Here is a 25,386-nt window from a genome sequence, read left to right as displayed (position 1 = left end):
TTTGGGGACATTAGGGGTAGTTATAGGGGGGTTTGAGGAGGGTTTGGGGGGTTTAGGGACAATTTGGGGACACTTTTGGGACCCTTTTGTCCCCACAGCCCCCCATGAGCACCACGAGGGCCACGGCCACTCCCACCATGGACACGGTGAGAGCCTGGGGACACCTTGGGGACATTTGGGGACATTTTGGGGTGGTTTAGGGGGCTTGGGGACACTTTGGAGTCATTTTGGGACAGTTTTGGGGAGGTTTTAGGGGCTTTGGGGACACTTTGGAGTTGTTTGGAGACATTTTTGGGGACACTTGGAGACATTTTTGGGCGGTTGGGGGTGGTTTAGGGACACGTTGGGGACACCTTGGGGCACTTTGGGGACACTTTAAGGTCATTTTGGGACAGCGTTGGGGGGATTTGGGGTGGTTTTAAGGGGATTTAGGGACATTTTTGGGACACTTTGGGTCATTTGAGGACATTTTTGGATCATTTTGGGACATTTTGGGGTGGTTTTAAGGGGCTTTAGTGACACTTTGGGGACAATTTTGGGATCCTTTTGTCCCCACAGCCCCCCATGAGCACCACGAGGGCCACAGCCACTCCCACCATGGACACGGTGAGAGCCTGGGGACACCTTGGGGACACCTTGGGGACACTTTGGGGTGGTTTGAGGGGGGGTTTAGGGGGCTTGGGGACACTTTGGGGACATTTTTGGGACGGTTTTATGGGGTTTGGGGACACTTTGGAGTTGTTTGGAGACATTTTTGGGGACACTTGGAGACATTTTTGGGTCATTTTGGGACATTTTTGGGGGGTTGGGGGTGGTTTAGGGACACTTTGAGGGACACCTTGGGGGTCATTTTGGGACAGCACTGGGGGGATTTGAGGTGGTTTTAAGGGGATTTAGGGACACTTTGGGGACACTGGGATGCCACTTGGGGACATTTTTGGGACACTTTGGGGCTATTTGAAGACATTTTTGGGACATTTTGGGACATATTGGGGTGGTTTTAAGGGGCTTTAGTGACACTTTGGGGACAATTTTGGGACCCTTTTGTCCCCACAGAGCACCACGAGGGCCACGGCCACTCCCACCATGGACACGGTGAGAGCCTGGGGACACCTTGGGGACATTTGGGGACATTTTGGGGGTGGTTTGAGGGGGGTTTAGGGGGCTTGGGGACACTTTGGGGACGTTTTTGGGACCGTTTTTGGGAGGTTTTATGGGGTTTGGGGACACTTTGGGAACACTTTGGAGTTCTTTTGAGACATTTTTGGGACATTTTGGGACATTTTTGGGGGGGTGGGGGTGGTTTAGGGACACTTTGAGGGGGTTGGGGACACTTTGGGGGACACTAAGGTCATTTTGGGAAGTTTTGGGGTGGTTTTAAGGGGATTTAGGGACACTTTGGGGACACTGGGATGCCACTTGGGGACATATTTGGGACACTTTGGGGTCATTTGAGGACATTTTTGGGACATTTTGGGGTGGTTTTAAGGGGCTTTAGGGACACTTTGGGGACACTTTGGGGACAATTTAGGGACCCTTTTGTCCCCACAGCCCCCCATGAGCACCACGGCCACTCCCACCATGGACATGGTGAGAGCCTGGGGACACCTTGGGGACATTTGGGGACATTTTGGGGTGGTTTGAGGGGGGTTTAGGGACACCTTGGGGACACTTTGGGGGGCTTGGGGACACATTGGGGACATTGGGGGACATTTTTGGGTTCATTTTGGGACATTTTTGGGGCAATTTGGGGAGGATTTAGGGGGTTTGGGGACGCCTTGGGGACATTTTGGGGTCATTTGAGGACACTGGGACACTTTGGGGACACTGGGAGGTGTTGGGGACAATCTGGGGACAATTTTGGGACCCTTTTGTCCCCTCAGGGCACCACGAGGGCCACGGCCACTCCCACCATGGACACGGTGAGAGCCTGGGGACACCTTGGGGACATTTGGGGACATTTTTGGGGTTGGGGGTGGTTTAGGGACACTTTGGGGACACCTTGGGGACACCTTGGGGACATTTGAGGCCATTCGGGTTCATTTTGAGGCCACTCGGTGCCAATTTTTGGCCATTTTGGGGCCATTTTGTGTCTGTTTGGAGCCACTTTGGACACTTGGGGACAATCTGGGGACATTTGAGGCCATTTTTGGGCCTATTTTGAACTATTTTGGGCCATTTTTCAGCCATTTTGGAGACATTTGGAGCCATTTTTGACCATTTTGGGCCTATTTTGAACTATTTTGGGTCCTTTTGGGCCCATTTTTTGCCAGTTTGGTGCCACTTTGGAGCCATTTTTGACCTTTTGGGTGCCATTTTGGGCTATTTTGGGTCGGTCAATTTGGAGCCATTTTTGGGCCAGATTGGTGCCATTTTGGGCAACTTGGCTCCATTTGGTGCAAATTTGGAGCCATTTAGGGCCTATTTTGAACTATTTTGGGCCATTTTTTTGCTATTTTGCCAGTTTGGGTCAATTTCGATTAATTTGGTGCCATTTTTTCCCATTTTTGGTGCCCTTTTGGGTCTGTTTGAGGCCATTTTGGGCCCATTTGTTGCAATTTTTGCTGCCATTTTTGTTGCCATTTTGGGCCCATTTTTTTTCCATTTTGGTGCCATTTTGGGCCCATTTGGAGCCATTTTGGGCTATTTTGGGTCGGTCAATTTGTTGCCATTTTTGTTGCCATTTTGGTCCCATTTTAGTGACATTTTGGCCATTTTTGGTGCCATTTTTGGGGCCCTTTTGGTGCCATTTTTGGCTATTTTGGGTCGGTCAATTTGTAGCCAATTCTTGTCCTTTTTGGAGCTTTTTGGAGCCATTTTGGGCCAATTTTGCTCCATTTTGGAGCCATTTTTGGCCCTTTTGGAGTCATTTTTGGCCATTTTGGGCCCATTTGGAGCCAATTTTTTCCATTTTGGTGCCAATTTGGAGCCATTTTGGGCTCATTTAGGGCCAATTTGGTGCCATTTTTGGCCATTTTGGGTCGGTCAATTTGGAGCCATTTTGGGCCTGTTTGGTGCCATTTTAGGCCCATTTTTTCCATTTTTGGTCATTTTGATGCCATTTTAGGCCCATTTTTTCCATTTTTTCCCATTTTGATGCCATTTTGGGCCTATTTTCAACTATTTTGGGACAATTTTTTGCCATTTCTGCCAGTTTGGGCCAATCTTGTTCTATTTTGGGGCCATTTTGGGCCCATTTTTGGTGCCATTTTTGGTGCCATTTTCACCAGTTTTTCACCATTTCAGCACCGTTTTTCACCCTTTTTTCACCATTTCAGTTCCATTTTTCACTGATTTTTCACCACTTTAGTACCAATTTCCACCCTTTTTTCACCGTTTCAGTGCCATTTTTCACCCTTTTTTCACCATTTTTTGCCATTTTTCACCGGTCTTTCACCATTTTTCACTGGTTTTTCACCATTTTGGTGCCATTTTGGGCCTATTTTCAACTATTTTGGGACAATTTTTTGCTATTTCTGCTGGTTTGGGCCCATTTTGTTGCCATTTTTCACCCTTTTTTCACACCATTTTTCACCGTTTTTTTTCACCCTTTTTTCACCATTTTCGTACCATTTTTAACCATTTTTCCACTATTTTAGTACCTTTTTTCACCCTTTTTTCACCATTTCTGTGCCATTTTTCACCCTTTTTTCACCATGTCAGTACCGTTTTTCACTGTTTTTTCACCATTTCAGTACCAATTTTCACCCTTTTTTCACCATTTTCATACCATTTTTCACCGGTTTTTTTCACCCTTTTTTCACCATTTCAGTACCATTTTTCACCATTTTTTGCCATTTTGCTGCAGTTTTCACCCTTTTTTCACCATTTTTATACCATTTTTCACCGGTTTTCACCGTTTTCGAACCTTTTTTCACCATTTCAGTACCATTTTCACCGTTTTTTCTCCATTTTGGTGCCATTTTGGGCCTATTTTCAACTATTTTGGGACAATTTTTTGCCATTTCTGCTGGTTTGGGCCCATTTTGTTGCCATTTTCGGTGCCATTTTCACCATTTCAGCACCAATTTTCACCATTTCCGTGCTATTTTTCACCCTTTTTTCACCATTTCAGCTCCATTTTTCACCCTTTTTTTCCACCATTTCAGTTCCAATTTTCACCGGTTTTTCACCATTTTTGTACCAATTTTCACCCTTTCTTCACCATTTTTGTACCATTTTTCACCCTTTTTTCACAATTTTTGTACCGTTTTTCACCATTTCAGCACCAATTTTCACCATTTTTTCACCATTTCAATACCATTTTTCACCAGTTTTTCACCATTTCAGCTCCGTTTTTCACCCTTTTTTCACCATTTTACTACCAATTTTCACCATTTTCGTACCAATTTTCACCCTTTTTTCACCCTTTTTTCACCATTTTAGTACAAATTTTCACTATTTCAGCGCTGTTTTCACCCTTTTTTCACCATTTTCGTACCGTTTTTCACCCTTTTTTCACCATTTTTCACCCTTTTTCCACCATTTCAGTTCAGTTTTTCACCACTTTAGTACCAATTTTCACCATTTTTGTACCGTTTTTCACCCGTTTTTCACCATTTCAGTACCAATTTTCACCATTTTTTCACCATTTCAATACCATTTTTCACCAGTTTTTCACCATTTCAGCTCCGTTTTTCACCCTTTTTTCACCATTTTACTACCAATTTTCACCATTTACGTACCAATTTTCACCCTTTTTTCACCCTTTTAGTACTATTTTTCACCCTTTTTTCACCATTTTAGCGCCATTTTCACCCTTTTTTCACCATTTTCGTACCAATTTTCACCCTTTTTTCACCGTTTTTTGCCCGTTTTTCACCATTTTCATACCATTTTTCACCGTTTGTCACCGTTTTGGTGCCATTTTCACCATGTTTGTCCCTTTTGTGTGTGTCAGGCGCGGCGCTGGCCGTGGGGCTGTGGGTGCTGGCCGGGATCGTCACCTTCCTGGGCGTGGAGCTGGCAGTGCGGCACTGCGGGGGCCACGGCCACGGTCACGGTCAGGATGGGGACAAAAACGGGGATTTCGGGCAAAAATGGGGAAAAAAAATGGGATTTGGGGGGAAAAAATGGGGATTTGGGGGGAAAAAAACGGGGATTTTGGGGAAAAAATGGGGGATTTAGTGGGGGAAAAATGGGGATTTGGAGGGGAAGAATGGGTTTTTCTGATGGAAAAAATTGGGGATCTTGGGGAAAAAATGGGGATTTTGGGGGGATTTTGGGGAAAATGGGGATTTGGGGGAAAAATGGGGATTGGGGGAAAAATCGGGGATTTGGGGAAAAAATGGGGATTTGGGGAAAAAAATTGGGGTTTAGGGGAAATTTGGGAGGAAAAAATTGGGGATTTGGGGAAAAAATAGGGGTTTCGGGGCAATTTGGGGGAAAAAATTAGGGATTTGGGGGGAAAAAACCCAGAAAAATGGAGTTTTCCGATGGAAAAAAAAATGGGGATTTTGGGCGAAAAAATGGGGGTTTGGGGCAAAAACGGGAAAAAATGGGGATTTGGGGGAAAAATGGGGATTTAGGGGGAATTTTGGGGGAGAAATGGGTTTTTCTGATGGAAAAAAATGGGGATTTTGGGGAAAAAATTGGGGATTTGGGGCAAAAAATGGGAATTTTTGGGGGAAAAAATGGGGATTTGGGAAAAAATTGGGGTTTAGGGGGAATTTTGGGGAAAAAATGGGGATTTGGGGGGGGAAAATGGGTTTTTCTGATGGAAAAAAAAATGGGGATTTTGGGGAAAAAATGGGGGTTTTGGGCAAAATCCAGGAAAATGGGGATTTGGGGGGAAAAAATGAGGGTTTTGGGCAAAAACGGGGAAAAATGGGGATTTGGGGGAAAAATTGGGGATTTTGGGAAAAAAAATGGGGATTTAGGGGGATTTTGGGGAAAAATGGGGGGTTTAGGGGGCAAAAATGGGGAAAAAATGGGGGTTGGAGAGGGAAATGGGGATTTTGGGGAAAAATTTGGGGTTTTGGGCAAAACCAGGGAAAAATGAGGATTTGAGGGGAAAAATGGGGATTTAAGGGGGGAAAATGGGTTTCTCTGATGGAAAAAAATGGGGATTTGGGGGAAAAATGGGGGTTTAGGGGGAATTTGGGGGGAAAAATTCGGGGATTTGGGGAAGAAATGGGGGTTTTGGGGGAATTTTTGTGATAACTTTTTTGTGAATTTTCGCTATTTTTGCCGGAATTTTGCTTTTCAGGGGTGAGCTTTGACCATTTTGGAGCCGATTTTTGGGTGAAATTTTGTGATTTTTGGCTCGCAGGCCCCAAGGCCAAGCACAGCTCCAGCGAGGACGAGGCCGACGGCGACACCAAGGCCACCAAGGGGACCAAGGGGACAAAGGGGACAAAGGCCACCAAGGGCACCAAGGGCCAGCACAGGAAGGGCCCGGACGGGGAGAGGGCAGGTGAGGAGGGGATTGGGGACTTTGAGGGGATTTGGGGACATCGGGGACATTTGGGGACACTTGAGGGGATTTAGGGACATTGGGGATATTGAGGACATTGAGAATATTTTTGGAGATTGGGGACATTGGGGAATTGGGGACATTTGAAGGGATTTGGGGACATTGAGGACATTGAGAATATTTATGGAGATTGGGGACATTGGGGGGATTGGGGACATTTGGGGACCCTTGAGGGATTTGGGGACATTTGGGGGATTGGGGACATTTGGGGACTTTTAGGGGATTTAGGGACATTGAGGACATTTGGGGACATTTGAGGGGATTTGGGGACATTGGGGATATTTATGGAGATTGGGGACATTGAGGGGATCTGGGGACATTTGGGGACCCTTGAGGAATTTGGGGACATTGGGGACATTGGGGGACATTGGGGGGATTGAGGACGTTTGGGGACTTGGGGGGTATTTGGGGGCATTGAGGAGTTTGGGGACATTTGGGGACTTTTAGGGGATTTGGGGACATTGGGGATATTTATGGAGATTGGGGACATTTGGGGACCCTTGAGGGATTTGGGGACATTTGGGGGGACTGGGGACATTTGGGGACATTGAGGAGTTTGGGGACTTTGGGGGGTGTTTGGGGACTTTTAGGGGATTTAGGGACATTGGGGATATTTATGGAGATTGGGGACATTTGGGACATTGAGGACATTGGGGCGATTTGGGGACATTTGAAGGTATTTGGGGACATTTGAAGGTATTTGGGGACATTGGGGATATTGAGAATATTTATGGAGATTGGGGACATTGGGGGAATTGGGGACATGGGGACATTTGGGGACATTTGAGGGGATTTGGGGACATTGGGAACATTGAGGACATTGGGGATATTTATGGAGATTGGGGACGTTGGGGGGATTGGGGACGTTGGGGGGATTGGGGACATTTGGGGACCCTTGAGGGATTTGGGGACATTGAAGGGATTTGGGGACATTGAGGACATTGGGGACTTTTAGGGGATTTGGGGACATTTGGGGACATTTGAGGGGATTTAGGGACATTGAGGACATTGGGGATATTTGGGGACATTTGAGGGGATTTAGGGACATTGAGGACATTTATGGAGATTGGGGACATTGAGGGGATCTGGGGACATCTGGGGACCCTTGAGGAATTTGGGGACATTTGGGGACCTTGAGGGACATTGGGGGCGTTTGGGGACTTGGGGGGTATTTGGGGGATTGGGGACATTTGGGGACCCTTGAGGGATCTGGGGACATTGAGGGGATTTGGGGACATTTGAGGAGATTTAGGGACATTGGGGATATTGAGAATATTTATGGAGGTTGGGGACATTGGGGGAATTGGGGACATTGGGACATTTGGGGACATTTGAGGGGATTTGGGGACATTGGGAACATTGAGGACATTGGGGATATTTATGGAGATTGGGGACATTGGGGGAATTGGGGACGTTGGGGGGATTGGGGGACATTTGGGGACCCTTGAGGGATTTGGGGACATTGAGGGGATTGGGGACATTTGGGGACATTGGGGGGATTTGGGGACATTGGGGCGATTTAGGGACATTGAGGACATTGGGGATATTGAGGAGTTTGGGCACATTGGGGGTATTTAGGGACATTGGGGCGATTTGGAGACATTTGAGGGGATTTAGGGACATTGGGGACATTGAGGACATTCGGGATATTTATGGAGATTGGGGACATTTGGGGTCCCTTGAGGGATTTGGGGACCCTTGAGGGATTTGGGGTCATTGAGGGGATTGGGGACATTGGGGACATTTGGGGACATTGGGGACATTGAGGAGTTTGGGGACATTTGGGGATATTTAAGGGATTGGGGACATTGGGGGGATTTGAGGGGATTGAGGACATTGGGGACTTTGAGGGGATTTGGGGACATGTGGAGGGATTTGGGGACATTTGAGGGGATTTGGCGACGTTGGGGATTATTTTGGGATGATTTTGGGGTGACTTTGGACTGATTTTGGAGATGATTTTGGGGTGACTTCAGGGGTAAAATTGGGATAATTTTGGGGTAACTTTGGGGTGTTTTAGGGATGATTTAGGGGAAAATTTGGGATGAGTTTGGGGTGACTTTGGGGCTGATTTGGGGGTTATTTTGGGGATGATTTAGGGCTGATTTTGGGATAATTTGGGGCTGATTTTGGGGTAACTTCTGGGTGTTTTATGAGTGACTTTGGGCTGATTTTGGGACCATTTTGGAGATAGATTTGGGCTGATTTTGGGGTAACTTTGGGGTCTTTCATAGGTGATTTTGGGGTGACTTTGGGGCCGATTTTGGGGATAAATTTGGGCTGATTTTGGGGTAACTTTGGGGTGTTTTAGAGGCGATTTTGGGGTGACTTTGTGCTGATTTTGGGACTGATTTGGGGTGTATTAGAGGTGACTTTCAGCTGAATTTGAGGACAGTTTTGGGGTAACTTTGGGATAATTTTGGGCTAATTCTGGGCTCTTTTGCCACAGCCATGGCAGCCTCTGGCTACCTGAACCTGGCGGCCGACGCCGCCCACAACTTCACGGACGGGCTGGCCCTGGGGGCGGCGTTTTGGGGAGGCCCCGCCCGGGGGACGCTGACGGCGCTGTCGGTGCTGCTGCACGAGCTGCCCCACGAGCTGGGGGACATGGCCATGCTGCTCAGAGCCGGCTGCTCCAAGGGACAGGTTGGAGAAAAAAACTGGGGGAAAATCGGGAAAAATTGGGGAAAAATGGGATGTTGGAGGACTGACCATAGATTTGGGTGGTGGGAGGGCCAGAGCGCCCCCTAGTGGCGGGCGGTGTGGCCGCCGACTCTATGATCACTTCCGGTGCCACCATTTTGTGAGGGCGGAAAAGGCCCCGTGAGGGTGAGGTCCTGCCCCTTCCCACTCCCTCCCAGTCTCAGTTCATCCCAGTTCCCACTTCACCCACATTACTCCACTCCCAGTCCCTCTGCACTGGAATTTGGGGGAAAAAAGGTTAAAAAAGAGGATAAAAGGGTTTAGGGTGGGGGGAAAAAAAAAGGGAAAAATGAGGAGAAAAAAGAGGGTAAGAGGAGGAGGACCAACCATAGAGTTGGGAATGCAGAGCGCCCCCTACTGGTGGGCAATGTGGCTGCCACCTCTGTGGTCACTTCTGGTGCCGCCATTTTGTGAGGGCTGAAAGGGCCCGTGAGGGTGACGCCCCGCCCCTTCCCAGTCTCTCTCAGTCCCTCCCAGTTCATCCCAGTTCCCACTTCACCCACATTACTACACTCCCAGTCCCTCTGCACATGGAATTCGGGAAAAAAAGGGGATAAAAGGGTTTAGGGTGGGAAAAAAGGGGAAAAATCAAGGGAAAAAAAGGGGGTAAAAGGAAGAGAACCAACCATAGAGTTGGGTGGTCCAGAGCGCCCCCTAGTGGCAGGCACATCACCCACTCTATGGTCACTTCCAGTGCCATCATTTTGTGAGGGCAGAAAAGGCTCCGTGAGAGGGAGACCCCACCCCTTCCCAGTCCCTACCAGTTCATCCCAGTTCCCTCTTACACCCACATTACTCCACTCCCAGTCCCTCTGCATATGGAATTCGGGAAAAACTGGGGGATAAAAGGGTTTAGGGTGGGAAAAATCGGGGAAAAAACAGAAAAAAAGGGGCTGTTGGAGGACCAACCATAGCGTTGGGAGTGCCAGAGCGACCCCTTGTGGTGGGCGCTTCACCCACCCGCTCTGTGCCGCCATTTTGTGAGGGCAGAAAGAGCTGCTCGGGTGAGGCCCCACCCCTTCCCACTCCATCCCAGTCCATCCCAGTAACCCCAGTATCCTTTCCAGGCCATGCTCCTGCAGCTCCTGACCGCCTTGGCCGCCCTGGCGGGTGCCGCCTGCTCATTGTTGGCTGAGGGCTCCGGCACTGGCGCCATTTCGGGGATCCTCCCCTTCACGGCTGGCGGCTTCATCTACCTGGGCACGGTGTCAGTGCTGCCTGAAATCCTGAGGGACTCCGGGCCCGGCCAGGCCCTGCTGCAGCTGCTGGCGCTGCTGGCTGGCGTGGCCATGATGCTGCTCATCGCCTACTACGAGTAGGAATTCCCAAAATTCCTCAAAAAACCCAAAAAGCCCAAATTTTGTTTGGGTCCCCCCCTCCGCCTTGTGCGAAATGGGAGGTGCCCATTGCTAAGTCTATCCCATTTTGGGACCAAATCGAGAGAAAAATGAGAGATTTGGGGTTCAAAACATGAGGAAAAGGAGAGATTTTGGGTTGAAAGCATGAAAAAAATGGGAGATTTGGGGTTTAGATGGGGAATTTTGGGGGATTTTTGGGAATTTGGAGGGATGGGGGTGGGGGTTTTTTTATCACTAATGATGGCGGCATGGCAAATCATGATGGATTAAAATGTGAGGATGACGACGAGATGAGTGCGTGGAATATATTTGGGGATGAAAAACGGGGATTTGAGAAAAAAATTGGTGAAAAATGGGAAAAATTCGAAGAAAATGAGGTGCTGGAGGACCGACCATAGAGTATGGAGGATAGAGCGGCTCCTGGTGGCGAGAGCGGCTCCTATTCTCTGTGGTCACTTCCGGTGCCGCCATGATGGGGAGGTCAAACGGACCTTCCTGGGGGGCTGGGGACATTTGGGGACCCAAACCCCTCCCCCCCCCCTCATCATTCCCAATTTTTTTTTGCCAGAAAATTCCAAAGGGGGGGAGGGACCGATCCCAAATCCCTTCTCCCCCCCCCCCCTTTTGTTGGGGACAGGACGGGACAAGAAATTCTGGGGGGGAAATGGGAATTTTGGGAGAAAGGGGGATTTTGGGGGAAAATGGGAATTTTTGGGAAATATTTTGATTTAAATGGGATTTTTGGGGGATTCTGGTGGAATTTTAAGGGAATTTTAGGGGGGATTTTGGTGGAAATTTCAGGGGGATTTTGGGGTATTTTAAGGGAATTTTTGAGGATTTTAAGGGAATTTTGAGGAGATTTTAATGGTTTTTTTTTTAATTTTGAGGGGATTTTAATGGGATTTTGGTGGAATTTTAGTGGGATTTAAGGGGATTTTGGGGGGATTTTAGTGGAATTTTGGTAGATTTTAATGGAATATTTTGGGGACTTTAAGGGAATTTCGAGTGAATTTGAGGAATTTGGGGCAGATTTTACAGGGAATTTTAAAGAGCTTTTGGGGTAACTTCGGTAAAATTTTCAAGGAGTTTCAAGGGGGGTTTGGGACAGATTTTGGGGTAATTCCATCGGATTTGGGACTGGATTTTGGGGTTATTTTGTGGGATTTTGGGCTGGATTTGGGGCTGTATTTTGGGGTCATTTTGTGGGATTTGGGGCTGAATTTTGGGGCTGGATTTTGGGGTCATTTTGTGGGATTTGGGGCTGGATTTTGGGGTCATTTTGTGGCATTTAGGGCTGGATTTTGGGGCTGGATTTTGGGGTAATTTCATGGGATTTTGGACAGATTTTGGGGTCATTTTACAGGATTTCAGTCTGTATTTTGGGGCAATTCCACAGGATTTCAGGTGGGATTTGGGGCTGGTTTTCAGGACAATTTCACGGGGTTTGGGGACAGATTTTGGGGTAATTCCATGGGATTTGGGTCTGGACTTTGGGGTAATTTTATGGGATTTTGGGGCTGAATTTTGGGGTAATTTTGTGGGATTTTGGGGCTGGATTTTGAGATGAGTTCAGGCTGGATTTTGGGGTCATTTTGTGGCATTTCAGGCTGGATTTGGGGATGGATTTTGGAGTCTTTGTGTAGGATTTGGGGCTGGATTTTGGGGTCATTTCATGAGATTTTGGGGCTGGATTTTGGGGCAATTCTGTGGGATTTGGGGCTGGATTTCAGGCTGGATTTCGGGGTCATATTGTGGTGTTTGGGGCTGCATTTGGGGCTGCATTTTGGGGTCACTTTGTGGGATTTGGGGCTGGATTTAGCGCTGGATTTTGGGGTAATTTCATGGGATTTTGAGGCTGGATTTTGGGGCAGTTCCATGGGATTTTAGGCTGGATTTGGGGCTGGATTTTGGGGCAATGTAGTGGGATTTGGGGCTGGATTTTGGGATCATTTTGTGGCATTTCAGGCTGGATTTTGGGGTCATTTTGTGGGATTTAGGGCTGGATTTTGGGATCATTTTGTGGCATTTCAGGCTGGGTTTGGGGCTGGATTTTGGGCTCATTTTGTGGCATTTGGGGCTGGATTTGGAGAAGGATTTGGGGTAGGATTTTGGGGTCTTTTCATGGTATTTGGGGCTGGATTTTGGGCTCATTTTGTGGCATTTCAGACGGGATTTTGAGACAGATTTCAGGACAATTCTGCAGAATTCCAGGATAGATTTTGGGGCAATTCCAGGGCATTTGGGGCTGGATTTTGGGGTTGCATTTCAGGGGATTTTGGGGGCAATTCCATGGTATCTCACGGAAGACTTTGGGGTAATTCCACGGGGTTTGGGGCTGGATTTTGGGGTGGTTTTGCAGGGTTTTGGGTTTCTCAGAGCGTGCCGCGCTCGGTGCGGGCGCGGCCGAGCTTCATCCCGCGGATGATGAGGATGGTGCCGGCGGCGATGCCCACGATGCCCACGGCCAAGCCCAGGGCACAAATCGCCGTCTCCGTGGCCTCGGAGGCCGGCGCCTGGATTTGGGGTTCTGGAAAAATCCGCAATTCCCAACGTTTAGGGGATCACAAGTTTTAGTTCGTCCTCATCTTCATCCCAAAGTTCCCAAATTCTTCCTCTTCCCGAATTGTTTCCTGTCCCAAATCCCGCAATTTTCACCCTAAATCCCAATTTTCCCAAATCCCAATTTTCCCAAATCCAAATGATTCCAAATCCCAATTTTCCCAAATCCAAATTATCCCAAATCCCTATCAATTTTCCCAACTCCCAGTTATCCTAAATCCCACAATTTCCACCCCAAATCCCTATTATCCCAAATCCCAATTATCCCACACCCAAATTATCCCAAATCCCAGTTATTCCAAATCCAAATTATCCCAAATCCAAATTATCCTAAATTCCACAATTTCCACCCCAAATCCAGATTTTCCCAAATCCAGATTATCCCAAATCCAAAATATCCCAAACCCAAATTATCCCAAATCTCAATTATCTCAAATCCCAGTTATCCCAAATGCCAAATTTTCCCAAATCCCAATTTTCCCACATCCAAATTTCCCCAAATCCAAATTTTCCCAAATCCAAATTATCCTAAATTCCACGATTTCCACCCCAAGTCCCAATTATCCCAAATCCCAATTTTGCCAAATCCAAATTATCCTAAATCCAAATTATCCTAAATTCCACGATTTCCACCCTAAATCCCAATTTACCCAATCCAAATTATCCCAAATCCCAACTCCCTCAATTTCCACCCCAAATCCCAAAAGGGCAAAATTGTTTTCCCAAAAATCCCATTTTTTTTCCCCAAAACCCCGTAATTCTTTTTCCCCAAATCCCCAAAAACCCCAAATCTCACCCCAATGCGTCCTGGTGGGCGCCTCCAGCCCCTCGTGCTCCACATTGCAGTCGTAATAACCCCAAATCCCAAATCCAAATTCTCCCAAAAATCCCATTTTTTTCCCCAAAAAAACCATTTTTTCCCAAAAACCCCATAATATTTTTTTCCCAAAAATCCCAAAAACCCCAAATCTCACCCCAATGCGTCTTGGTGGACGCCTTCAGCCCCTCGTGCTCCACTTTACAATCATAATAACCCCAAACCCCCAACTTCCCACATCCAAAAAAATCCCATTTTTTCCTAAAAACGCTGCATTTTTTTCCCCAAAATTCCCATTTTCCCCCCAAAAAAATCCCATTTTTTCCCAAAAACCCCAAATCTCACCCCAGTGCGTCTTGCTGGGCTCCTCCAGCCCCTCGTGCTCCACCTTGCAGTCGTAATAACCCCAAATCCCAAATCCAAATTCTCCCAAAAATCCCTTTTTTTCCCCAAAAAACCCCTATTTTTTTATGCCATTATTTCCCAAAATCCCCAAATCTCACCCCAATGCGTCTTGGTGGGCTCCTCCAGCCCCTCGTGCTCCACCGTGCAGTCGTAATAACCCCAAACCCCCAACTTCCCACATCCAAAAAATCCCATTTTTTCCTAAAAACGCTGCATTTTTTTTTCCCAAAATTCCCATTTTCCCCCCAAAAAAATCCCATGATTTCCCAAAAACCCCAAATCTCACCCCAATGCGTCTTGCTGGGCTACTTCAGCCCCTTGTGCTCCACCTTGCAGTCGTAATAACCCCAAATCCCAAATCCAAATTCTCCCAAAAATCCCATTTTTTCCCCAAAAAACCCCTTTTTTGTTCCCAAAAATCCCAAAATCCCCAAATCTCACCCCAATGCGTCTTGGTGGGCTTCTCCAGCCCCTCGTGCTCCACCTTACAATCGTAATAACCCCAAATCCAAATTCTCCCAAAAATCCCATTTTTTCCCCAAAAAACCCCTATTTTTTTATCCCATTATTTCCCAAAATCCCCAAATCTCACCCCAATGTGTCTTGGTGGGCGCCTCCAGCCCCTCGTGCTCCACCTTGCAGTCGTAATAACCCCAAATCCCAAATCCAAATTCTCCCAAAAAATCCCATTTTTTTTCCCAAAAAAACCCCTTTTTTTTTTCCCAAAATCCCCAAATCTCACCCCAGTGCGTCTTGCTGGGCTTCTCCAGCCCCTCGTGCTCCACCTTGCAGTCGTAGTAGTCGCCGGGCTCGGGGATGAAGGGCAGGTAGGAGAACTTGCGGAAGGAGAAGTCGCGGTCGGGGTAAAACGGCGTCTCCAGGACGCCCTCGGTGACCCGGGCGCCGTTCCGGAACCAAACCAGGCCCAGCACCGGCGGCCAGAACTTGGTGACCGAGCAGATGAGGATGTTGGGCTCGTCCTGCTCCACCGGGTGCTTGGGGAACACGGCCACCTCCGGGGCCACTGCCAAGGCCGCAAAAATCCGGGGGAAAATCCGTGAGTTTTGGGTCAGGGTGGGTACGGGAAGAAATTGGATCCGTCCGGTTGGGACTGGGGTGAAATCGCGTGAAATTGGGTTGGAACCAGCTGGGGTTGAGGTGGATCCAACTGGGATTGAGGTGGATCCAACTGGGATTGGGTTAAAATCTCCTGAAATTGGGGTGGATCCAACTGGGATTGGGGTGGATCCATCTGGGATTGGGTTTGAGGGACACCAAAGTTTGGGGTTCCACCAGGAACCTTCTGGAATTGGGGTTGGTCGTCATAAAATTAGGTTGAAATCCTCTGGAATCGGTTCAGACTAACTGGGATTGGGATGGAACCAACTGGGATTGGGTTAAAATCTCCTGAAATTGGGATGGATCCAACTGGGATTGGGTTGAAATCTCCTGAAATTGGGATGGATCCAACTGGGATTGGGTTGAAATCTCGTGAAACTGGGGTGGAACCAATTGGTATGGGGGTGGATCCAACTGGGATTGGGATGGATCCAACTGGGATTGGGATATATCCAACTGGGATTGGGTTAAAATCTCCTGAAATTGGGATGGATCCAACTGGGATTGAAATGAATCCAGCTGGGATTGGGTTAAAATCTCCTGAAATTGGTTTGGACCCAACTGGGATTGGGATGGATCCAACTGGGATTGGGATAGATCCAACTGGGATTGGGATGGATCCAACTGGGATTGGGTGGATTCAGCTGGGATTGGGTTGAAATCTCCTGAAATTGGTTTGGATCCAACTGGGATTGAAGTGGATCCATCTGGGATTGAGGTGGAACCAACTGGGATTGAGGTGGAACCAACTGGGATTGGGTTAAAATCTCCTGAAATTGGGGTGGATCCAGCTGGGATTGGGTTTGAGGGACACCAGAGTTTGGAATTCCACCAGGAACCTTCTGGAATTTGGGTTGAAATCCTCAGATATTGGATGGGATCCAACTGGGATTGGTTTGGAGCCAATTGGGATTGAGGCGGATCCAACTGGGATTGGGTCAAACCCAACTGGGATTGAGGTGGATCCAACTGGGGTTGGGTTTGAGGGACACCAAAGTTTCGAATTTGGGTTGGATGTCCCCAGAATTGGGTTGGATCCAACTGGGATTGGGTTGGATCCAACTGGGATTGGAAAAGTTTGGAATCTGCACCAGATTTGGGGTTTGGCGTTTGGGGTTTGGTGGGATTGGGGTGAATTTGGTCAAAATTGGGTTGGGTGAAGCCAGGATTGAGGTGGAAGCAACTGGGGTTGAGTTGGTGGAACCCAAAATTTGGAATTCTCTTGGAATCCCAACTGGGACTGGGTTGAAATCCCCTAGAATTGGGTTGGATCCAGAGCCTCAAATTGGGGTTGGATTCAATTGGGGTTGAGGTGGATCCAACTGGGGTTGGGTTTGAGGGACACCAAAGTTTGGAATTCCACCAGGAACCTTCTGGAATTGGGGTTGAAATCCTCTGATATTGGATGGGATCCAACTGAAATTGAGGTGGATCCAACTGGGATTGAGGTGGAACCAACTGGGGTTGGGTTTGAGGGACACCAAAGTTTCAAATTTGGGTTGGATGTCCCCAGAATTGGGTTGGATCCAACTGGGATTGGAAAAGTTTGGAATCTGCACCAGATTTGGGGTTGGGCGTTTGGGGTTTGGTGGGATTGGGGTGAATTTGGTCGAAATTGGGTTGGGTGAAGCCAGGATTGAGGTGGAACCAACTGGGGTTGGGTTGGTGGAACCCAAAATTCAGAATTCTCTTGGAATCCCAACTGGGACTGGGTTGAAATCCCCTAAAATTGGGTTGGATCCAGAGCCTCAAATTGGGGTTGGAACCAACTGGGGTTGAGGTGGATCCAACTGGGATTGAGGTGGATTCAACTGGGGTTGAGTTTGAGGGACACCAAAGTTTGGAATTCCACCAGGAACCTTCTGGAATTTGGGTTGGTTGTCCCTAAAATTGGGGTTGGAACCAACTGGGATTGGGTTGAAATCTCATGAAATTGGGGCGGATCCAACTGGGATTGAAGTGGATCCAACTGGGACTGGGTTAAAATCTCCTGAAATTGGGGTGAATCCAACTGGGATTGGATTTGAGGGACACCAAAGCTTGGAGTTCCACCAGGAACCTTCTGGAACTGGGGTTGGATGTCCCTAAAATTGGGTTGAAATCCTCTGGATTTGGGTCAGACCAGCTGGGATTGAGGTGGATCCAACTGGGATTGGGTGGAACCAACTGGGATTGGGTTAAAATCTCCTGAAATTGGGGTGCATCCAACCGGGATTGCGTTTGAGGAACACCAACATTTGGAATCCCACCACGATCCTTCCGGAACTGAGCTTGGACATCCCCAAAACTCCCTTTAAACCCCCTAAACTTCCTTCAAACTCCTCCAGAACCCCCTCAAACCCCCCGAATTTCCCAGAGAACCTTCCAGAACCTCCTCCCTCCCTCCCCGATCTCCCCCTCCCGGCGCTGTTACCGCTGGGGGTGCGGGAGCGGTTGTAGGCGGCCATGGAGTTCTCCAGGTTCTGCTTGTCGATGGCGATGTTCTGCAGCGCGCCCTGCGCCTCGAAGCTGGCGAACTCCTGGAACTCGGGCAGCCTCCAGATCGTCTCCTCCTTCTCCACGTGGAAAATCTCGTCGCCGTCAAAGTCGAACATGTACTCGTCGCTGTCGGGGACGCCGGGGCTCAGGGACTTCTGGTAGAATTCCGTCTGGATGATGCTGTGCTGGACTGGGAAATGGGCACAAAACGGATTTTTTTGGTTAAAATTTAAAAAAAAATGGATTTGTAGTTAAAATCCCATGGAAAATGGAGATTTTTGGTCAAAATTGACGGAGAATTATGAAAAAATTCCCAAGGAAATCGGAGATTTCTGCTCGAAATCCCAGGAAATTTGGAGGATGTACGCTCAAAATTCCAAGAAAATTGGGGATTTCTACTTTAAATCCTAGGGAAATTGGGGATTTTTTTTGGTCAGAATCCCAAGAAAATTGGAGATTTTTGATCGAAATCCCAGGGAAATTCTACTCAAAATTCTGGGGGATAATTCCAAGAAAATTTGGGATTTCTGCTGAAAATTCCAGTGAAATTGGGGATTTCAAGTCAAAATTAAAAAAAAAAAAAAAAAAATTGGGGATTCCTATTAAAATACCAGAAAATAAAATTGGGAATTTATACTCAAAATCCCAGGAGAAATTGGGGATTTCTATTAAAATACAAGGAAAAAAATCACTGGAAAATTACGAAAAAATTCCCAAGGAACTTGGAGATTTCTGCTTGAAATCCCAGGAAATTTGGAGGATTTACGCTCAAAATTCCAAGAAAATTGAAGAGATTTTTTTGCTCAAAATTCCAAGAAAATTGGACAGATTTTTTTTCTCAAAATTCCAAGAAAATTGGGGATTTCTACTTTAAATCCTGGGGAAATGGGGGATTTTTGGTCAAAATCCCAGAAAATTGGGGATTTTGGATCAAAAATCTCATCATGGTCCAAGTCGAACATGAACTCGTCGCTGTCGGGGACGCCGGGGCTCAGGGACTTCTGGTAGAATTCCGTCTGGATGATGCTGTGCTGGACTGGAAAATGGGGAAAAAAGGGGTTTTTTTGGTTAAAATTAAAAAAAAATAAAATTGGATTTGTAGTTCAAACACCGTGGAAAATGGAGATTTTTTTGGTCAAAATCGCCGGAGAATTATGAAAAAATTCCCAAGGAACTTGGAGATTTCTGCTCGAAATCCCAGGAAATTTGGAGGATGTACGCTCAAAATTCCAAGAAAATTGGGGATTTCTACTTTAAATCCTAGGGAAATTGGGGATTTTTTTTGGTCAGAATCCCAAGAAAATTGGAGATTTTTGATCGAAATCCCAGGGAAATTCTACTCAAAATTCTGGGGGATAATTCCAAGAAAATTTGGGATTTCTGCTGAAAATTACAGTGAAATTGGGGATTTCGAGTCAAAATTAAAAAAAAAAAAAAATAAAAATTGGGGATTCCTATTAAAATACCAGAAAATAAAATCGGGAATTTATACTCGAAATCCCAGGCGAAATTGGGGATTTCTATTAAAATACAAGGAAAAAAATCACCGGAAAATTATGAAAAAATTCCCAAGGAAATCGGAGATTTCTGCTCGAAATCCCAGGAAATTTGGAGGATGTACGCTCAAAATTCCAAGAAAATTGAAGAGATTTTTTTGCTCAAAATTCCAAGAAAATTGGACAGATTTTTTTTCTCAAAATTCCAAGAAAATTGGGGATTTCTACTTTAAATCCTGGGGAAATGGGGGATTTTTGGTCAAAATCCCAGAAAATTTGGGATTTTGGCTCAAAAATCTCATCATGGTCCAAGTCGAACATGAACTCGTCGCTGTCGGGGACGCCGGGGCTCAGGGACTTCTGGTAGAATTCCGTCTGGATGATGCTGTGCTGGACTGGGAAATGGGCACAAAACGGATTTTTTTGGTTAAAATTTAAAAAAAATGGATTTGTAGTTCAAATGCTGTGGAAAATTGAGATTTTTTTGGTCAAAATCACCGGAAGATTATGAAAAAAATTCCCAAGGAAATTGGAGATTTCTGCTCGAAATCCCAGGAAATTTGGAGGATGTACGCTCAAAATTCCAAGAAAATTGGGGATTTCTACTTTAAATCCTAGGGAAATTGGGGATTTTTTTTGGTCAGAATCCCAAGAAAATTGGAGATTTTTGATCGAAATCCCAGGGAAATTCTACTCAAAATTCTGGGGGATAATTCCAAGAAAATTTGGGATTTCTGCTGAAAATTACAGTGAAATTGGGGATTTCGAGTCAAAATTAAAAAAAAAAAAAAATAAAAATTGGGGATTCCTATTAAAATACCAGAAAATAAAATTGGGAATTTATACTCGAAATCCCAGGCGAAATTGGGGATTTCTATTAAAATACAAGGAAAAAAATCACTGGAAAATTATGAAAAAATTCCCAAGGAACTTGGAGATTTCTGCTTGAAATCCCAGGAAGTTTGGAGGATTTACGCTCAAAATTCCAAGAAAATTTGGGGATTTCCACTCAAAATCTCAAAAAAAAAACCGGGGGGAAAATTCCATGAAAACTGGGGATTTGTGCTTAAAATCCCAGAAAAATCGGGATTTCCATTCAAAATTGGGATTTCTGCTCAAAATTCACAGAAAATATGGGAATTCTTAAATTTAAAAAAAAATGGGGACTTCCATTCAAAATCCCAAGAAAATTGGGGATTCCTACTCAAAATCCTAGGGAAATTTAAATTTCTACTCAAAATTCCAGGAAAATTTCGGATTTCCACTCAAAATCTCAAAAAAAAATGGAGGAAAATTCCAGGAAAATTGGGGATTTGGGCTTAAAATACCAGAAAAGTTGGGATTTCCATTCAAAATTGGGATTTCTGCTGGAAACCCAAAAAAATTGGAGATTTTTGCTCAAAATTCCAAGAAAATTGGGGATTTCTACTTAAAATCCTGGGGAAATGGGGGAATTTTGGTCAAAATCCCGGAAAATCAGAGATTTTTGATCAAAATCCCAGAAAATTTGGGGAAAATCCTGGGGAAATTTGGGGATTTTTTGCTCAAAATCCTGGCAAAATTGGGGATTTTTGGTACAATCACAATAAATTGGCAATTTGCTATTAAAAGCCAATAAAAATTAGGGTTTAAACTCAAAACCCCGGGAAAATTGGGGATTTTTGATCAAAATCCCAGAAAATTTGAGGAAAATCCCAGTGAAATTCTACTCATAATTCTGGGGGAAATTGGGCGATAATTCCAAGAAAATTCGGGATTTCTGCTGAAAATTCCAGTGAAATTGGGGATTTCAAGTCAAAATTAAAAAAAAAAAATTGGGGATTCCGATTAAAATACCAGAAAATAAAATTGGGAATTTATACTCGAAATCCCAGGAGAAATTGGGGATTTCTATTAAAACACAAGAAAAAAATCACTGGAAAATTATGAAAAATTCCCAAGGAAATCGGAGATTTCTGCTCGAAATCCCAGGAAATTTGGGGATTTCCACTCAAAATCTCAAAAAAAATGGGGAAAATTCCACGAAAATTGGGGATTTGTGCTTAAAATACCAGAAAAATCGGGATTTCCATTCAAAATTAGGGATTTCTGCTCCAGATTTAAAAAATTGAGATTTTTGATCAAATTCCCAGGAAAATTGGGAATTTCTGCTGAAAATCTTGGGGAAATTGGGACTTTCTGCTCAAATTCCCTGGAAAATTAGGAAAAATTTCCAGGGAAATTGGGGATTTCTGCTCAGATTTTCCCAGAAATTTGGAGGGAAAATCCCAGGAAATTTGGGGATTTCTGCTTAAAATCCTGGGAGAATTTTGGATTTCTGCTCAAAGTCCTGAGAAAATTGGGGATTTCTATCAAAATACCAGAAAAAAAGGGAATTTCTACTTAAAATCCCAGGAAAATTGGGGATTTTTGATCAAAATCCCAGGGAAATTACGAAAAATTCCCAAGGAAATTGGGAGATTTCTGCTCAAAATCCTGGGAAAATTGGGGATTTCTACTTAAAATGAGAAAAGAAAATCAGAATTTTCCACTCAAATTCCCAGGAAAATTTGGGGTTTTCTATTAAAATACCAGGGGAAAATGGGGATTTCTGCTCAAAATTCCAAGAAAATTTGGGAATTTTTGATCAAAATCCCAGAAAATTGGGAATTTCTACTCAAAATCCTGGGGAAATTTGGATTTCTACTTAAAATTCCAGGAATATTTGGGATTTCTACTTAAAATACAAAAAGAAAAATCTCAGGATTTAAATGAAAAATCCCAGGGAAATGGGAGATTTTTGATCAAAATCCCAGGAAAATTACAAAAATTCCCAAGGAAATTGGAGATTTCTGCTCGAAATTCCATGAAAATTTGGGAATTTCTATAAAAATACCCAGAAAAAAAAATGGGAATTTATACTCAATTCCACCAAAAAATTGGGAATTCTTAAAATCACAGGAGAATTGGGGATTCCTATTCAAAATCCTGGGAAATTTTAGTTTTTTGCTCAAAATGCCAGAAAATTGGAGATTTTCGCTCAAAATCTTGGGAAATTTTGAGCTTTCTCCTTAAAATCCTTGAGAAATTTGAGATTTCTGCTCAAAAATCCCAGAAATTTTTGGGAAAATCCCAGAAAAATTGCGAATTTCTGCTCAAAATCCTGGGGAAATTGGGACTTTCTACTCAAAATTCCATTAAAATTGGGGATTTTTGCTCAAAATCCCAGAAAATTGGAGGAAAATTCCTGGGAAATTGGGGATTTCTGCTCAAATTTTCCCAGAAAATTGGGGGGAAAATCCCAGGAAAATTGGGGATTTCTCCTTAAAATCCTGGGAAAATTGGAGATTTTGGATCAAAATTCCAGGAAAATTGGGGAGATTCTACTGAAAATCCACAGAAAATTTGGGAATTCCTAAAATCCAAAAAAAAAAATTTGGGGATTTCCATTCAAAATCCCAAGAAAATTGGGGATTCCTACACAAAATCCTGGGAAAATTGGAGATTTCTGCTTAAAATCCCAGAAAATTGGGGATTTCTACTCAAAATCCCCCCAAAAATGGGGGAAATTCTGGGAAAATTGGGGATTTGTGCTCAAAATCCCAGGAAAATTGGGAATTTCTGGTCACAATCCTGTGAAAATTTGGGATTTCTACTTTAAATACAAAAAAAAATTCAGGATTTAAACTAAAAATCAGGAGGAAAATGGAGATTTTGGATCAAAATCCTAGAAAATTGTCAAGGAAATCCCAGGAAAATTGGGGATTTTGGATCAAAATTCCAAGAAAATTTGAGCATTTCCACTCAAAATCCTGGGGAAATTGGGGATTTCTGCTCAAAATCCAAAAAAATAGGGAAAAATCCAGGAAAATTGGGGATTTTTGACTCAAAATCCCCCCAAAATTGGGAATTTCTCCTCAAAATCCCAGGAAAATTCGAGATTTTTACTCAAAATTCCCCCAGAATTGCGAATTTTTACTCAAAATCTCAGCAAATTTGGGGTTGAGGACACTGAGAGTCCCAAAATCCCGGGAAATTGGGATTTAGGCACTTCCAGAGCCCAAAATTGTGGAAAAAAAGGGATTTAGGCACTTCCAGAGCCCCAAAATTCCCGGGAAAAGAGGATTTGGGAACCTTGAGTTCCCCAAATTCTGGGTCCAGGGGGGTTTGGGCACCCCCAGATCCCCAAAATCCTTTGAACAGGGGGGGTTGGTGACCCCAAACCCCTGAAAATCCCTGGGACAAGGGGGTTTAGGAACATCCAGACACCCAAAATCCTGGAAAAAGAGGATTTGGGAATTTTCAGTTCCCCAAATTTTGGGTCCAGGGGGGTTTGGGCACCCCCAGACTCCAAAAATGCTGGAAAAAAAGGGGATTTAGGCACTTCCAGAGCCCCAAAATCCTGGGAAAAGAGGATTTGGGAACGTTGAGTTCCCCAAATTTTGTGTACAGGGGGGTTTGGACACTCCCAACCCCCCAAAATCCCGGGGACAAGGGGGTTTGGGCACTTCCAGACTCCAAAAATGCCGGGGAAAAAAGGGGATTTAGGCACTTCCAGAGCCCCAAAATCCTGGGAAAAGAGGAATTGGGAATTCCCAGTTCCCCAATTTTTGTGTACAGGGGGGTTTGGGCACTCCCAGACTCCAAAAATGCTGGGGAAAAAAGGGGATTTAGGCACTTCCAGAGCCCCAAAACTCTGGGATGAAAGGGATTTAGGCACTCCCAGCTCCCCCCAGATTTTGTGTACAGGGGGGTCCGGCCACGCCCAACCCCCCAAAATCCCTTGGACAAGGGGGTTTAGGAACATCCAGACACCCAAAAATCCTGGGAAAAGAGGAATTGGGAACGTTGAGTTCCTCAAATTTTGGGTACAGGGGGGGTTTGGGCACTCCCAGCTCCCCCCAGATTTTGGGTACAGGGGGGTCTGGCCACGCCCAACCCCCCCAAAACCCCTTGGACAAGGGGGTTTGGGCACTTCCAGACACCCAAAAATCCTGGAAAAAGAGGAATTGGGAATTCCCAGTTCCCCAGATTTTGGGTACAGGGGGGTTTGGGCACTCCCAACCCCCCCAAATTTTGTGTACAGGGGGGTCTGACCACGCCCAACCCCCCAAAACCCCTTGGACAAGGGGGTTTAGGAACATCCAGACCCCTGAAATCCTAGAAAAAGAGGATTTGGGAACGTTGAGTTCCCCAAATTTTGTGTACAGGGGGGTTTGGGCACTCCCAGTTCCCCAAATTTTGGGTACAGGGGGGTTTGGACACTCCCAACCCCCCAAAACCCCTTGGACAAGGGGGTTTGGGCACTTCCAGACTCCCAAAAATCCTGGAAAAAGAGGAATTGGGAATTCCCAGTTTCCCAGATTTTGTGTACAGGGGGGTTTGGGCGCTCCCAGTTCCCCAAATTTTGGGTACAGGGGGGTTTGGGCCCTCCCAACCCCCCGAAATCCCGGGGACAAAGGGGTTTAGGCACTTCCAGATCCCAAAAATCCTGGGAAAAAAGGGATTTGGGCACACCCAGCCCCCCCAGATTTTGTGTACAGGGGGGTCTGGTCACGCCCAACCCCCCCAAAATCCTTTGAACAGGGGGGTCTGGCCACTCCCAAGCCCCAAAATCCCGGGGACAAGGGGGTTTAGGAACATCCAGAGCCCCAAAATCCCGAAAAAAGACGGATTCGGCCACACCCAACCCCCCTAAACCGTGAAAAAAAGGGGGAAAAACACGAAAAAAATCCCCAAAAATCCCCCCAAAAATCCCAAAAAATGGGGATGGATCCCATTAACCCCTTAATTCCCAGAATTCCCAAAATCCCAGCGAACCCCAAAGCCGGGACCCCCCCAAAACCCCACCTTGGACCCCCAGAATCGGGGTCAGGGTCAGGGCCAGCAGCGGCAGCAGCCGGGGGAGGCTCCGCGCTCCGTCCATGGCGCTCCGGGCACACCGGGAAGGGTCGGTGCTGCTGCCAGGAACGCGGATCCGAACTGGGGGAACTGGGA

At 45.8% G+C, this 25,386-nt stretch overlaps 2 protein-coding genes across 3 annotated transcripts in view; one reads left to right on the top strand and one right to left on the bottom strand.

Annotated features, from left to right (window-relative positions):
• Nucleotides 1-14,014, top strand: part of SLC39A7 (solute carrier family 39 member 7) — a 22,555-nt gene extending 8,541 nt beyond the window's left edge. The window contains exons 4-8 of one of the 2 annotated variants that reach the window (XM_071456293.1): nucleotides 99-146; nucleotides 4,901-4,996; nucleotides 6,272-6,415; nucleotides 8,925-9,121; nucleotides 10,246-14,014. In XM_071456293.1, coding sequence (XP_071312394.1) covers nucleotides 99-146; nucleotides 4,901-4,996; nucleotides 6,272-6,415; nucleotides 8,925-9,121; nucleotides 10,246-10,497 — 737 coding nt within the window. In that variant the 3' untranslated portion in view covers nucleotides 10,498-14,014. Of the gene's footprint in view, nucleotides 1-98; nucleotides 147-4,900; nucleotides 5,003-6,271; nucleotides 6,416-8,924; nucleotides 9,122-10,245 lie in introns of both variants that reach the window. The other variant, XM_071456292.1, reaches the window with a different exon arrangement.
• LOC139604980 (H-2 class II histocompatibility antigen, A-U alpha chain-like) lies at nucleotides 12,732-25,386 on the bottom strand. Its single transcript, XM_071456325.1, has 4 exons — nucleotides 25,240-25,386; nucleotides 17,850-18,104; nucleotides 15,060-15,341; nucleotides 12,732-13,063 (listed from the first exon to the last, which is right to left on the bottom strand). The coding sequence occupies exons 1-4, from the start codon at nucleotides 25,313-25,315 to the stop codon at nucleotides 12,909-12,911; spliced, it is 768 nt and encodes a 255-aa protein (XP_071312426.1). The 5' UTR covers nucleotides 25,316-25,386; the 3' UTR covers nucleotides 12,732-12,908.

The sequence above is a fragment of the Agelaius tricolor genome, unplaced genomic scaffold, assembly GCF_023055355.1.
Source record: "Agelaius tricolor isolate 1412-34295 unplaced genomic scaffold, bAgeTri1.0.p SCAF_57, whole genome shotgun sequence".
NCBI classification, from domain to species: Eukaryota; Metazoa; Chordata; class Aves; order Passeriformes; family Icteridae; genus Agelaius; species Agelaius tricolor.
The sequence above is the reverse complement of the archived record's forward strand: the minus strand, read 5'-3'. Positions and strand labels throughout refer to the sequence as shown.

Excerpts from the sequence above, each read along its gene's own strand:
- LOC139604980 (XM_071456325.1), bottom strand. The coding sequence starts at position 25,315 with ATGGACGGAGCGCGGAGCCTCCCCCGGCTGCTGCCGCTGCTGGCCCTG. Across the intron at positions 18,105-25,239 it reads CCCGATTCTGGGGGTCCAAG|TCCAGCACAGCATCATCCAG; the intron begins GTGGGGTTTTGG and ends CCCATTTCCCAG. Across the intron at positions 15,342-17,849 it reads CCGCTCCCGCACCCCCAGCG|TGGCCCCGGAGGTGGCCGTG; the intron begins GTAACAGCGCCG and ends CGGCCTTGGCAG.